The 15,103-nt window shown below is 38.9% G+C and overlaps 1 protein-coding gene across 2 annotated transcripts; it reads left to right on the forward strand.

Moving 5' to 3' along the window:
• The first annotated feature begins 440 nt into the window (after window positions 1-440).
• On the forward strand, window positions 441-13,923 carry dync1li2 (dynein, cytoplasmic 1, light intermediate chain 2). 2 transcript variants are annotated; one of them, XM_063474427.1, is made up of 13 exons: window positions 441-608; window positions 1,364-1,437; window positions 1,934-2,050; window positions 2,183-2,413; window positions 5,850-6,013; window positions 7,287-7,380; window positions 7,537-7,672; window positions 7,805-7,916; window positions 8,050-8,109; window positions 8,657-8,701; window positions 8,822-8,939; window positions 9,667-9,795; window positions 10,581-13,923. In XM_063474427.1, exons 1-13 carry the CDS (start codon window positions 523-525, stop codon window positions 10,691-10,693), a joined length of 1,479 nt encoding a protein of 492 aa, XP_063330497.1. In that variant the 5' UTR covers window positions 441-522; the 3' UTR covers window positions 10,694-13,923. The 2 variants fall into 2 exon arrangements, with proteins under 2 accessions (XP_063330497.1, XP_063330506.1); XM_063474436.1 differs by having other exon boundaries at window positions 10,586-13,923.
• Window positions 13,924-15,103: the final 1,180 nt, after the last annotated feature.

Consider the following 15,103-nt stretch of genomic DNA (forward strand, 5'->3'; position numbering starts at 1 on the left):
TCAGTAATACTTATATTTTTAAAAAATAAACTCATTATGCATTTGTTGCTAAAAATGAGGAATTATAGGTTAAATTAACACCGAATAGTAAGTGTAAATGACAGAAACCAGTAAAATGTTTGCCCCGAGTCAATTATTGATATCACAATGTTCTCCATCAGCTGTTTAAAGAAAGAAAAAACTGCCATTACATCACTTACTGGAACGTGGCCAGAAGGACAACTAGATATTTTGACCCCATGTAAGTGCCATAAAAACAGTCTGATTTGTGCAAACTTTTTTACACTCATATATATCAATAAAAGTTTTAGTTTATTCAATAAAGGCGGTCCTCATCAATAATAAATATTAAATAAATTAATAAAAGCACATTACAATAAGTGAAATAGCAGAGGAGAAACACGGGGTTCCGGCGGGACGCGGCAGACGAAGAATGTAACGCACCCTTGGCCACTCGGATGAAGGCGGTGCTACTGGTGGCCAAGCAGCAGGGCCTTGCCTTTGTGGTTGTAGAAAGAGAAGATGGCTCCCGTTTTGGAGAAACAGCTCCCGGGCGCAGCTGGGACAGGAGACAACAACAACGAAGAGGAAGAAGGGCAAAATCTTTGGCAAGTCCTGCTACTCTTTTAACGACTTCATGCTTCCGCAGGGCCTTCTCAGAACAGCACAGCCGCCATGGTTCTGCTTTGTCACTGCCGGTTTTTCCCTATCAAACACCGGCCCGGCTAGCACCAACGTTAGCACTAACTGAAGCTGAGCGGTCAGTCTGTTAGCAGATCAGCTAACGTCAGCTAGCGGGTTTGCTGCTGCTCCTCCTGATGTTAAGCTAACACTGCCTTGTAGTTACCTAGCAGAGGAGTTTTACTAATACAGTGAACGTTAGACACTTTCCAGGGCGCCATTCAAATAACTAGTAGCTTTGATAGTTTTTGTCAAGATAAGAGCTAAATACTAGTTAGCGTCTTGATGCAGGATACAGTAAGCTAATAGTAACGTAAACGTTAGAAACCCGTTAACTTAAAGAGAAATGCAAAACACAAAACAAAAAACAAAACATGATAGCGTCTTTAGATAACAGTTGCTCGTCGGTAAATTCATGGATTCAGGATTGAGCTTCTGTCGTACCAGTCAATGGAAACGAATTATCATTTCCTGTTTCTGTGCTGTCTTGGAGTCATCACTGGACCGGCTCAAAGAGTCAAAAAGTGATCGTAATCAATGAAGTTAAGGTGTGTCCAACTAGTTACCGGTTAACAGTTTTGACACCACGTTTGACTGCTCTGAGATGAGGAGCTGCTGTCAGTCTGATCACAGTCAGTGTGACTTGTATATTAAAATCTACCTGTCTTTTTCTTATCTGTAGGTCCTCAATACTGAGTGAAGTTTCAACTAGATCGAGTTCAAAATTGCCTTCGGGAAAAAATATCCTGATATTTGGTGAGTATTGGTTACATGTGTGAAAATTGAAGTTTCTGTAGTTTATTTGTGCTGGTCAACCCTGAGAGGTAGAAGAGGGCAAAGCAGCTGCAAAATCTAATGATTGCACGTTTCTGAATTGCACTTTGAGCTGCTTAACCCCCACCTCGGGCTGAGGTTTGAACTAAAGACAGACATAATAAACAGAAGAATATAGGGTATTCTTCTTGGGTGGGGTCATATTTATTCGAACAGGCCCTCTGAAAATGTGAGAAGTGCTGCTTCTCATCAGGCAGGTTTGTGTGAGAGTGTGTAGATTGTGGAAAATCTAGATATCCTTCTTGAAAGGAACGGAAATGTATTAGTGCTTTTTTTTTGTCATATAATTTGTTGTTTAAAAATAACATTAATATAATCTATTTATCTGTATTATGAATAAAATATTTTGCAGGTGAGGATGGTTCAGGAAAGATTAATATAATCTATTTATCTGTATTATGAATAAAATATTTTGCAGGTGAGGATGGTTCAGGAAAGACAACACTCATGGCCAAACTTCAAGGAGCTGAGCACAACAAGAAGGGGAGGGGACTGGAGTATCTGTACTTAAGTGTCCACGATGAGGACAGGGATGGTGAGATTCACTGATGAACCTTGAATGTGGTCTCTGTCATTAATCTGCAGGAACCTTTATAAAATAATTCCACTTTAAAACTGATTATTATTAGTGCTTGTGTTTAACTAGCATTTTACTTTCTTATTGCAGACCTTACACGCTGTAATGTGTGGATCCTGGATGGGGACCTATACCACAAAGGCCTTCTTAAGTTTGCTGTTACTGCTCAGTCGCTACCTGACTGTCTAGCTGTGTTTGTTGTGGATATGTCACGACCTTGGACCATTATGGAGTCGCTGCAGAAGTGGGCCAGTGTCCTGCGTGACCATGTGGACAAGCTCAAGATTCCTCCTGAGAACATGAGAGAAATGGAGCAGAAGAGTAAGTTACATATACACCAATAATAAATGCATATACACCAATAATAAATGCAAGGCTTGTATTTAGAACACCCCACCCCACACACACCTCACCCCACACACACACACACACTCTGCTTGATCTAGCTTTACATTCATACCTGCATTCATGCATGTAGCTTATAAAGTGAAAAACTAACATCCCCTGAAACCTCAGCGGTAGAAATGTGTACATTTTGGTCAAGTAGCTGGCATCGGTCATGGTTGAGCATTTCAAAAGACACATTCAGATTGTTAAAATATCAATAACTAGCATACCTCCAAATAGATCTCTGTTTTGTTGAAGCAGATCCACTTATTGAAATGGCGATTTGTTATAATGTGGTCATTTTCCTTCATATATCAAAATGCAAAAATCTGACTTGAACTGACTCTTTAAGGTGAAAACGTAAAGGAAAAAAACAAATGTGCCTAAAGCATCCCATGGTGGATGCAATGGGAGTGTTACATAATAACTGCTGGACTCCTTGCTGATTGGTTGCTGTATAGCATCGAAGGCAAGCACTGTATGTTATTACACTTTGCTGAGGTGGATTCTAGGTCATCATCAGAGAGGCCCGTGATCCTCAGCTGTGTGTTCTTGCTGGAGGCAAGTTCTGCAGATCAATGACTGTGATGCACTCAGATGTTGTTCTCCTGTTAATTTTAGAATTGGGGCATCTCATGCTTATGAACGCTTCTTTTGTATTTGGAAAGATTGTTGGTATTCAGATAAGTTTATTTCAGCCTCCAGGGTTTGCTCAATGTTCTTGTCAGCTCCCAAACATTGCCTGCTGCTTTTGCTCTTAAAAGTGCCAAAAGAGATTGGACAGAGAAGTAAAACTGGTTATATGCTAGATGAGGTTGACAGCACAGGTTCAGAGAGATTCTCACTGTGTAGCATGCCAATACAAGTAGCCTTATCTGCAGAAAAACGTGTGAAAAAGAAAAGAGAAGCTGCTCAATAACTGATGACTAAAGCACACTGAATTGCTTTCTGTCATTTTGCCCACTAATAATTGGTTTAATGACTTTCAGTTAGCCCACATGTTAAGTTTGCTTTCGCTTTGAGTAGTTGTATTGGAATAAAATTACAATTGGCTGATATAATGTAGCAGAAAGCTTTCCTACCTGGAATGTAGACCTCATACCCTGTGTGGATTGCTGTTTTGTGACTACTGTTGTTGTTGGTGGTGGTGGTGTTGTTTACTATTTGGTCCGTTTTGGGTGACTGACTTCTGTTTGTCAGACTTCTCTTAACATTTCATTTTTGATGATCCCTGTCCAGTTTAGCCAAGGCCTCTCACCGAAATAAAGGATCTTCTGGCATGTAAACGATAATGTAAATAGCAGACTGGTGAGGACTAGTCAGATTTTAAACGTGTGACCATGAGTGTTTGAGTGAGAGTCAGACCGACAGACTGGAAGTGTGTGAGTGGCTTTTGTCCAGGGAGTCTTGCAGTCATCTTGCATCATGGTTTCCTCCCCTCTTACAGCAGCGTCAGGGACAGGAAGGGACGTAACTCAAAATTCAGTGGGCTGGACGTTCTGACTCGTGCTCTGTTCTGCTGTAAATAAAGTAGGCTGGCTGCTGGAATCATCTCAAACCAAATAACAGGATAAACCTACTGCTTCTCTACCGCTCGTTGAATGGAAAACTATTTGCGTCCATGACTTCTGTTAGTAATAGGCTTGTTTATCTGCAGTTGCAGTAATTATGTTTTGAGGCAGTTTTTGTATCTAATAAACAGTTGAAGAGCATTGTAGAAGTTTAGTTTGACTTAACAGTAGTATCCAAGACCAAATGTTATTAGGTGAAATTAGTCTGGCCACAAGACACCTTTATTTATAGCTGAAGTTGAGCTTTTACTGACATCAAGTGTAAACCTTTGAATTTAGAAAGAATATATACTGACTGGTGCTTTTGCAGTACTTAAAATGTAGTACATTTTAAAGTATTTGAAAAGTCCTTAATGAAGACCGCTGATGCATTTTGACCTCACCCTTGTTTGTGGAACAGATAAGTAGGTCTTAGTGGGGCAAAGTCTGTCTCTTTAATGTTTTTATTTTAAAGTGACAGTCCACCAATCATCTCTCCTTTCAGCATTAAATGTTGCTGTTTTGAAATCACTGCAAAATTTCATGTTTCTGTACATGCTGCCCAAAGTATTATATTTTTTCTTTCCATTTACTTAGAATATTCTCAGCCTTAATCAGTTGTACCAAATAACTTTTAAGGGGTTTTGTGTGTGTGTGTGTGTGTGTGTGTGTGTGTGTGTGTGTGTGTGTGTGTGTGTGTGTTGCAAACAAAGGAAAGTTGAGACGCGGCTCACATTATCTCAGGTGTTGCATGCATGGTTGTCATAAAACTTGAAGCTGCCTTAATTCAGTCTTTTTTTGTCTTTCCTGTGTTCTGATAAAATCAAAATGTTTAGTATTGCTGTCTTTTATTTTGTCTTATCTTATCTATGCCTTTAAAACACAGACTTAAAAAAACATTGTCTTTATATATGAAAGCATTAGGGGTTTTTTTTGGAATGTTTGGATCCTTTGGTAGTCCCATTTGGCCTATGAACTTTTTGTGCATACGTACTGGATTTGTGCAGTTGTGCATCTTAAGAAGGGTTCTTGTAGCTTTTCAGACCAGTTCTCATCCCCTGTATAAAATTCTTTGCCTGAAAGTAAAGGGCTTGACTCTAAACACCAAGTCAATCTGGCTTTAGCTTTTGAGGAAATAGGCCATGGCTTCCTGCGTAACCCCCCCCCCCCTTCACACTGCAGCTTTGTAAATGTCTGGACAGCTGGGATCAGCACAACAGGAAAATAAAGGATGTCTTTTTCTGTCTTTGAACAAGGCATGTTATTTAACTGGAAATGTAACATTGTAATTTTCTTTCTGTGATGCTACACAAATGTATACACGGCAGTGACTTCTTGTGTGAACATTTAAATTTAGACTGTCACTAGGCAGACATAGTCTTATCCTGATATACCACTAAGAAGCTTTATTTGTGTTGACCCTATGATCTAATCTGAGGAACACAGTTTGAGGCCTTGCACAACAATTAAAACTGTGCTATAAAACAAAGTTTATAGTGCTGAAGAAGCTGCAAGTGGCTCATTGCTCTTTCCAACGTTACAAGCAAAGATAATGTGCACCTATAAAATGCTGTCAGTGCTACAGAGTCCCTGAGGTCAGACCACATTTGTCACCTTAGTGTTGTTTATATTTTAGGGCTTTTTTTTTTTTGTCAGTGCTGAAGTGCTAGATGCCAGGCGAGGAGAGGGAAAAGGAAAGAAGAAAACAGTGGATCGAGACACTGAATACTGAAATAATTTTCTGTCTTTCTATAGATCTGGAGCTTTGCGTTCACTAATACACTCATTTTACCCTTTTTTCCCTTTAATTTGTCTTCTAGTGATAAAAGCCTTCCAAGAGTACACAGAACCAGAGGATGCCACCCCATCCTCCCCACAGAGACGAGCCCCAACAGCAGGAGAGGACGAGGACGTTGTGTTACCACTAGGGGAAAACACACTCACGCACAACCTGGGCATTCCAGTGCTAATAGTTTGCACAAAGGTAAAAACCTCTTAAACCTACCAGAATGTCACATTTGAAGCCGTTTACAAATGTTGCTATAAAAAGCTTTTTAGAGGTACTTGTTTCTGAGATGTAACAGAGCTAAAACTTGGAATCTTAATGATAATTAATCTTGGTAATGTATTACAACATTGTTGTTTCTTTTACTACACAAGAAGGAACAGCTGCTGGTCATCTAAAAAGCTACTTGTTATTTGTATGCGTGTCTGTGCCTCTACAGTCTCAGTTTTGGGAGTTAAACTTACCGTATAATCTATTTCCCCCAGCGAGGCTTTGATTTCTGTTGAGGGCATGGATCCATTTCATTCAGGAGCTTCTTAACATGCTGATAATTTAATTGTGTCCTCAGAAAAGTCTAAGGATACCTGTTTTAGGTTAAGCTATTTTGGACAATCTCTAGATAATGCCAGAAGCATCCTATCCTTGGCTGCTGCCATGATTTTTGTTTGTAGCCACCTGTGTTCATGATCTATAGATTTTCTAAACTGGCTTTTTGTATCACAGCCAGGAGATCAATAGCTCCTTCTATTTAGGGCTGAGTCGTCTGCCATAAACAGGCAAAGGAAATCTTCTTTAACACCCTGATATCTGTTCTTCCAGCTGTTCTATGTGATTGAATTCCCACACTAGTGAGCATATTTGGCCTAAAATCCCATGTGGAGACCATCCCCACTGATGCATTTATCTGTGTTCTTACTTTTATGCTGTGCTTTGTGAGGCAGTATTTACTAATAAAAAGTTACCATTATACTTGCCTGTTAATCCTCTAGGCAAAGACGGGTGCTGAAAAGCACAAGGTAGCCATCAGCAGAGCTTCACATGCTAGCTGTGGCTGGAACATGGGGAATGTGCCTTTTTTTTTTTTTTTTTTTTTAAATTAATTAATTTTTTTCATCATTGGGGCCTCTGAATAGCTCTTGTCAGAGGAAAAACTACTAAATCTGGATAAAATGGCTGCTCGATATCTCAAAGATATTTCAAAAGATTCAAAATGTCTTTTCTTCTCCAACCCACAACATCTCCAACTCTCAGAGAAAAGGTTATGAAACAAGAAGTTCGCCTACATTCACAGGAGTGTACCACTCTTCTCTGCTCAGTTATCTGTCCCTCAGATATCTGTTGTCGCCGATTCGACGGCTGGCCAAATGGTTGACTAACTTTAAAAACCAGTGTGTTATTTATTTTTAATTGTCTGCCACTAAAATCTTGTATTTCTTTCCTTATATCAATAATTTTTGCTTCAATTCTTAAGTGTGATGCAGTCAGCGTACTAGAGAAGGAGCACGACTACAGAGACGAGCACTTCGACTTCATCCAGTCCCACATCAGGCGATTTTGCTTACACTGTATCCTTGTTTTTAATGCATGTCTTTTTTTTTTTTTTTTTTTATTCTTTTTTACTCTTGAGCTCTGCCATACCTTGAATTTCTGTATGTGACTTAATATCAATTTACCATATATGACACTAACCCAACAACTGCTGCCTTAACTTAACTGAACAGATGGAGCAGGTCTGATCTATACCTCAGTCAAAGAGGAGAAGAACCTGGATCTGCTTTACAAATATATAGTACATAAACTGTATGACTTTCAGTTCGTCACACCTGCCTTAGTGGTGGAGAAGGATGCAGTGTTCATGTAAGTAAAACTAGTCAACCTTGTCCCAAATATTAAAACCTGTTTGTCATATTGTTGGCAAACAGTTTGTGCTGGCATCTGTCTTCAGATCTTTTTAAACAACAATTTAAAAATCTTTTCCTTCTCTTTTAGTCCATCCGGATGGGATAACGAGAAGAAAATTGGTATTTTGCACGAAAACTTCACAACAGTCAGACCAGAAGATCCATTTGAAGATTTTATCACAAAGCCTCCAGTACGAAAGGTATGAAAATGCAAATATTGATCAAACGTAAAAGTTACAAAAATGCAGAAGTATTCCAGAGCTTTTTGCCGCTGTAGTCCTCTGTTCTTCTCCTTTTTAATGCCATTCTTGTTTCCTTTGCTCTTCTTAACAGCTGGTTCATGACAAAGAGATAAATGCAGAGGATGAGCAGGTTTTCCTGATGAAGCAGCAGGTAGATGTGGCCTTCTCCCCATTTTTCATGATTTCTGTCACCAGCCAGTGAGCTGCGTTTGTTTGTTGTTTTTTAGTTTCTGATTTTGATCTAAGCAGGATCTCAAAATCAGGTCAAATATCTTTCACTGGTAAAAAAAAGGATCAGTCCTTTCTAACATATTTGTGGTGATCTGCTGCTTTCACTGTTAAACAGTGTTTTATACTGCACCCGTGCTGATCTGAAACTGTCGCATGACATGAAACATTACCCCCACTTCCTATTTTGTGAAAAAATAAACCAGGAAGACAATTTAAAAAAAAACGTAACTGAAGTTGCAGGTTAGTATTGCCCAGCGCTTTAAGTTCCTTCTACTGCACTAAATGCCCCCTTTATTTATTTATTTGTCACAGTTTTCTTGCATACATTTTTCTTTGATATTTTCATTATGAAAGAAGTTGTATCAAAATATGTTACCTGAAAATAAAGGATAGGGAAAACCTGTTGTTATACTAGTAATATAACAGTAATTGCATCTAACTCAAGCTTTTCTTCTTTTCTTTTTTAGTCCTTATTAGCAAAGCAGCCAGCCACACCAACAAGAGGAGCAACGGTAAGTGTCTTAAGGTTCCTCAAATGTGAAATTTAATTTGTATGTTTTTTTTCTCTGGATAGAAAAACGTGAGCTGCTTTTGTTCGTGGCCACACTCTTATTCTGGTTCCTGTGTTTTAGGAGTCTCCAGGACGGACAACCTCAGGGTCTCCTCGGCCTACAGGCCGTGCCGGTCCAACAGCCGTAACCAGTGGCTCACCAATGGCCTCTGTCAAGAAGCCTGACCCTAACATGAAACGTACGTTCGAAAGGAATACAATTTCAAATGTCAATAAATGAGAATCACACTTTACACTCCAGTACACCCTAATTTCTGATGTTTTGTTATGTGGACTCTCTTTTGAGATAGAGAGGGTATTCAAGATTCTCTTTTGTCATCCATATTATTTGAAATCAAAGAAAAAGAACAGCTTTTCACTTATTTTTTTTATGTTTTTGCTGTATGAACACTGAACAAGTTGTGAAGTACTGCCCTCTAGAGTTAACACTACAAGAATTCACATAATGGTGGAACTGTGCAGGTCACAAATTTGCCATTATTATATATACAGTCAGGGTTTAGTGTATTCTATTTTTTTAATATCAGTCTATTAACTATATTTAATAGTTTTTTTTCTTGGTTTGTAGGAACATAACTCTTTCAAAATAAAATATTGTAGAATATTTTGTTTAAAAAGGAAAGAAAGATAAATAGTTCCCACATTGGTGCCAAACACCACTCAGTGATGGGCAGTGAGGAGCTTTTGTCTTCAATTACACAAGAAAGACTTATTTTGGGAAAAAAAAACAAAATGGATTATATGTGTATTAATACAAATAATTCATAGGAATTAACTGGGTAAACTCAAATTATATGGCAATGGTGATGTTGTTACTAAGTAAGCATGTAGCATTTATTAGAAACGTATTTATAAACAAGTTCCCTTCCCACCCCCCACCCCTCTCATTTCTCCTACCTCCTACAGCGGGAGCTGCCAATGAGGGAGTGCTGGCTAACTTCTTCAACAGTCTGTTGAGTAAAAAGACTGGAGCCCCTGGGAGCCCAGGAGCTGGAGCAGTGGGAGCTGGAGTTCAAGGCTCTGCCAAGAAAACAGGTACAACCTCTAATTCCAGTGCTTTCACCTCTGATCTCAGTGAAAAACAGAAGTTGCCGATTATTTAACCCCTTCTCTCTCATAGGTTAGCAGTTGATCTCTTACCAAAGCAGTAAGGATTATAGGATGCTGTGTGTTACAGAGTGCGTGCACTCTAAATTACAAACACTTGTTAGAGACTGTGGACCATTTTGCTGTCTGGAGATTTATCTCTACAGCCTGAGTGAGAAGGTTAAAGCAGGAGAAAAAAGTTGTCCTCTTAGACTGAACTTCTGACAGCTGAGGAAACTTGTGGCAGGCCTGTATTTATCATCCCACCCATCATAACTGCATCTCACTCACACCATACCTTGTCCCGCTGCTTTTGAGCTCTATTAATTAATCTTTTTTTCTACTTAAGTAACATTTTTTTCTTTGTTATATTAAATGTAACAAAGTAAAATATTGGCTGTGCAATAGCTTGATTGTACCCAGTGAAAGATGAGAGAAATGATTGCATAACTCATCTCTGCCTGAGAACACTAACATGTACTCTTTGTTCCAGCGCTGAGCAGTGTTAATGTCTCTGCAACAGGATAATGCATGTTCCTTTTGTCTGATGATTAGTTTTGCATGTGTGCGTGTTAACTGTGGCAGCAAGCCACCAACCTCCAGCATGGGAACGCATCACCATTCAAACCCCATCCATCCATCCATCTGCTTGCCATAGAAAGCTGTTTTTATGAGCAGGCGCAGAAGCTACAGGAGATTACTTTTGGGCTTTGTCTCCTGTCTTTTTTTCCAAGGGCAGAAGCCGGGTTTGACTGATGTCCAGGCTGAGTTGGACCGGATGACTCGCAAGCAAGACTCCATGGTTTCAGCTAACAACATACCACCGCAGACAGAGAACGAAGCGTGAAGGCAACAAAAACAGCTGCATCGTCCACTTAATACTCTGGAAAAATATATGTACATGTGAGCATAAAAAAACAAGACAAAAAAAATTGACCAAATTCCTAACGCCTGTATCAGTCAGCACACACAGTGGTTTCACTGAATGAGATTCAAAGGCTATCAGAAGGTTGGAGAGGGAGTGGAGATGGGAAGAGAAAGAGAACATAAATGGAGGTGTTAATGAAATTAGTGCTGAAGGCTTGGCTTTTTCTATCCTCTCTTCCACTGTAAATGTTATTTTGTAAGTTTAGGGAAATGTGTGCACACTCCCTGGCAGTCAGCCTGACCTGCTGGGCTGAAGGCCCCCCAGATTCTGGGCTCATACACTCTACTCATAGGTTTAAGAGTGGCAGTATACTGGTTCCTCTGGTTTCGCTTGTCATACTGAAGGAATTTGGTTGCATTTGGAAAAGTATTTAAATATATTCATTAATAAATTCAAATACTTGCAAACATATGTAATATGTACAAAAAATGTTGGATATGATACTGATGTATTTATACAAACCTCCTCCTTTTTATTTCATGTTGTGCACCATTTATCAGTTTAAAGAAAAGGCTCATCGTAACATGTAAAAATGCCACTGACACCATGACACTAATATGACATGTTCAGTTAGCGGATAGCATATCATTCGCCCTAGTCATCTCGAAGGATTCTGTAAATATGAATACAAAAAAAAAATTATTCAGGTTAACTTGATTTTGTATAAAGCGCTTTTTTGTCCAAATTCTTAAGATAGCTTCTTTGAATAAAATGGTTGGGATTTGACAAGAAGTTAGAGGTCGCAGCAGAATTGCTTCTTTAGCTACAGGTGTGTATATTTGGGGGAGGGGATGGGGCAGCATCTTTCCTACTATAACGCCTAAGTGCCTCGCACAGTTAGCTGTTTGTGTCATAGTAGAGGTGCTTGTCTGCGCAGGAGGAAACGCACTTGTAGCACCATCGGTTCAAAGGTTTTTATCCATTTCTCGTCATCCAAATAATTTATTTCGTTTTACTATTTTTTTTTTTAAATGTACAACAAGCCTGTGGTCTCTTCTATTCTTCAGAAATACGATTTCTGTGGCCTAGTTCATGTTTATAGATTGAATGCCTTCATAAAAACTGTAAGGCTGCCGATACTGAGAAGGAACCACACGATGGAACCTTTGGGTCCCCCAGACTTACTGTGGTTGAAACCACTCATTTGCAGCCAAAGCACACAGGCACACACACAAAATTATCTGCTGTGGTTTGAACAAAATGAGATTTTCTAACATTCAGTGTTAGACACCACTGTCGTCCTCTGGTCTCACATGTTTTGCTCTCGCTGTGTTTTGCATGTCAGTTTAAACATTCCCAGTTTCTACGTGAAGTAGCTGTAGAAACTCATCCCTGTAGAAAGCCTGTTGTTGTTGTTTTGGTTCGGGTTTTTGTTATTGTTTGTTTTTTTTTTTTTTTTCAGATCAGGTCTTTTGTTTTTTCCGGCCCTTTTTAGTGCCCATTTAAGATGACAACTTTTGCCTTCAATGCACAGCTAACAGTTTGTCACAACAGGCACCCTGCCTTCACGGGAAAGCTCCTAATTAATTTGTGTGTCCTTAAGGGGTTGCTTAAATGTCTTGTGTCATTTCTATGCTTTTATCAAAAAATTATACTGTACCATATCAAATTGTCTGTATAATATTTATGGTTTCATGATACCATAATCAAAATGAAATGTACATTTTCATTCTTAAATCTCTATACAAGGCCCTACTTAATCCCATGGATGGTGTATTTCAGTAACTTTTGCAGAATGAATGGCAAGTGATAGGAGAGCAGCTATTTGCTACAAATAGCCAAAAAGGAAAAATGAAAACTGGAGTGAATTGGAACAGAACCAAAGATGCATATTATCTGCATTTGTAGTCATCCATAAGATTAACCAGCTGCCTTTTTTTGTTTGTTTCTTTTGTCCAACTCTTGCATAGAGCCCTTGCATTCCAAACCTCAGACTGGCCTATAACTTTTTTTTTTTAAGTAACACCCTGTAAAATGGTAGAAATGTCTTTCTCTATTCAGCCGTGTCTGGAGTTTCAGCAGACAGAAGGGGGGGCGTACCATAATTGTGTTTTGGCTGTTGAAACTGGTCTTTGAACACATTGTCAGCAGGTTTTTTGTTCAAACATTCGCTCTGTAAGGGAATAGCAGTGTACCGTCTGCTTTGTGCATTGTCACAGTGATTCAACACAGCAGTTCTGGGTTTACTTTGAACAAAATGAAGCGCTTATTGTTTTTACTTTGCTTTGTTTTTGTGACTGGTGGGGGGGGAAACGTGCACTCGAGGGCCCGTTGCCGACGTGGATGAAGCACAATTTCGGAAGGAGCAGCACGGCCGCATTTTGGAATAAGCACTTTTCTTTGGACACTGTTGCTACAGCTGCAGATGCAGAGTGCATCTTTTTCTTTTTGCCTTGCCTCATTTAAGAATAAAACAAGATGTTAACATGCACAGAGAAAATGCCATTTTGCTGCTGAGGTTGTTAAATGGGCCCCTTGTGGTTAACTATGGAATAACACATTTGTGCTGGCAATATTGTAACTAATACAAATCCTCTAATAACTGCTGCCAGTAAAGCTTTCACTGTAGATAAACTACAGCAGATAAACCCCCATTTGTTTGCACATTTGGCCTTTTTGGTCATGATTTGTCATTTTGTTTCAGAATACACAGATTCGTCATATCACACTTAGGTTTATAAGAAGTTTGAACTGTAATTTGTCAACAATATGGCCACACTTGTTAAATTTGGCATTTAGCTGAGTGGAATGAAGTGCTCTCTTGCTGCTTGTGCTTGAAAGTTGGACTTGGATTACTTTTTGCTCCCAAGATGGATTTTTGTTTTCTTCTGGTACACAAATTCAGTGGAAAGCAACTTCCTCTTCTCATCCTAACTGAATTGCCTTCGACCACTATCGACAGTCTACATCTATACGAGACTATGAGCTTCTGCTTCCAGTCCTTTTGTATTCAGGATATCAAAACATTGTAAGCACATGGCTGGCTGCACTTTTGTGCCCTGGGATAATTCAGAAGCTTGATTGTATGTCTGTAACACAAATTCTGTAGCCTTCAAGCTGCCATGCGGATTCTAGCTTATTATGCCGACAAAGATAAGGAAAATGTTTATCAGACCCCTGGCTTCAATAAAACCAAGAATCCAAACTTTTGTTGGCTTCCGTGTGTGTGTGTCTGTTTGTACAACATTTGATTAGAGTTGTGTGTGATGAGAAAGCAAAGGTTACAACTTTAAGTCACACACATCAACCTGTGAGGTCTACATACCCCTAATCCTTTTTCATTCATTTATTTGTTCATTTCAGGCACAACAAAAATACATATATTAAACATAAAGTGCACAAAAACAAAATTTACCTGAAAAGGAGTGGGACGAAGAAAACTTATTAAATCCCACCCCTATACTCACTTATCAACAAAAAATAAATAAATAAGCTTCCCGCAGCTACGCCCATCGTTACAAACCAAACAACCCATCAACAGCCCCCGGGCACATGCAAGCATCTCAACAACAACAAACACACATACATATACATATATATCTACACACGCATGTACATATATGTACATACATACGCACACACTTTTTTTTTTTGGAATCCATACCAGCAATGGTAAGAGAACAGACATTACAGAGCACACTAAAACCATCATTGAGTATACTGTGACCAGACCAACTGTTTGTAGAGAAATTTAAATCTATGAATATTTTTGCATTGTATCTTATAATATAATAACCCTATGTTATAAGAGTGTGATTTTTATTTTATTTATTTATTTATTTTTGGCATTGGAAAATTTGCTTTCTTGATCCTCGACAATAACGGGACAAAGATAAATCAATATTTCAGATTTTATTTCGCTCATTTTAAGTTCTTCATTTATCATTTAGTTTAAGTGCTTCATTTATCTGTAAAACATATTGTGATAACTTCTCACTATGTTCAGGGTTACAACACATTTATACTGTAGTTGTAATTCAATGTCTCTCACCAGTCACATGCATAGAGTGTCGGGTTTTTTTTTTTTACGTTTTATTTCAAAGGTTATTTCCAGCATCTTTGGACCTCTGCAATTACCTAGGCAACCTTTAATGCCGCTTAGCGCCACGAGAGAGCAGTAAAGTACGGGGGGGAGCTATACAGCACAGCTTATGCCCCTGAAAGAAAATTAGGCCTACCCTTTCATTTGTTGAAGTTAGACTAACTTTACATATATGGTACGATTTCTAACCTGCACTGACTTCTTTTAAAAACTCGGTGAAACCAACCTGCTTTATACGCAGAGAATTGGCAACGTGTAATTTGAAATATGTCTGTATTTTGTATTAG

This window comes from Pelmatolapia mariae, linkage group LG1 (assembly GCF_036321145.2).
Source record: "Pelmatolapia mariae isolate MD_Pm_ZW linkage group LG1, Pm_UMD_F_2, whole genome shotgun sequence".
In the NCBI taxonomy this organism is placed as follows: domain Eukaryota; kingdom Metazoa; phylum Chordata; class Actinopteri; order Cichliformes; family Cichlidae; genus Pelmatolapia; species Pelmatolapia mariae.

Coding starts and splice junctions, on each gene's coding strand:
- dync1li2 (XM_063474427.1), top strand. CDS start 523: ATGGCTCCCGTTTTGGAGAAACAGCTCCCGGGCGCAGCTGGGACAGGA. Junction 609..1,363: donor GAAGAAGGGCAAAATCTTTG/GCAAGTCCTGCT, acceptor TCTTATCTGTAG/GTCCTCAATACTGAGTGAAG. Junction 9,796..10,580: donor AGGCTCTGCCAAGAAAACAG/GTACAACCTCTA, acceptor TTTTTTTCCAAG/GGCAGAAGCCGGGTTTGACT.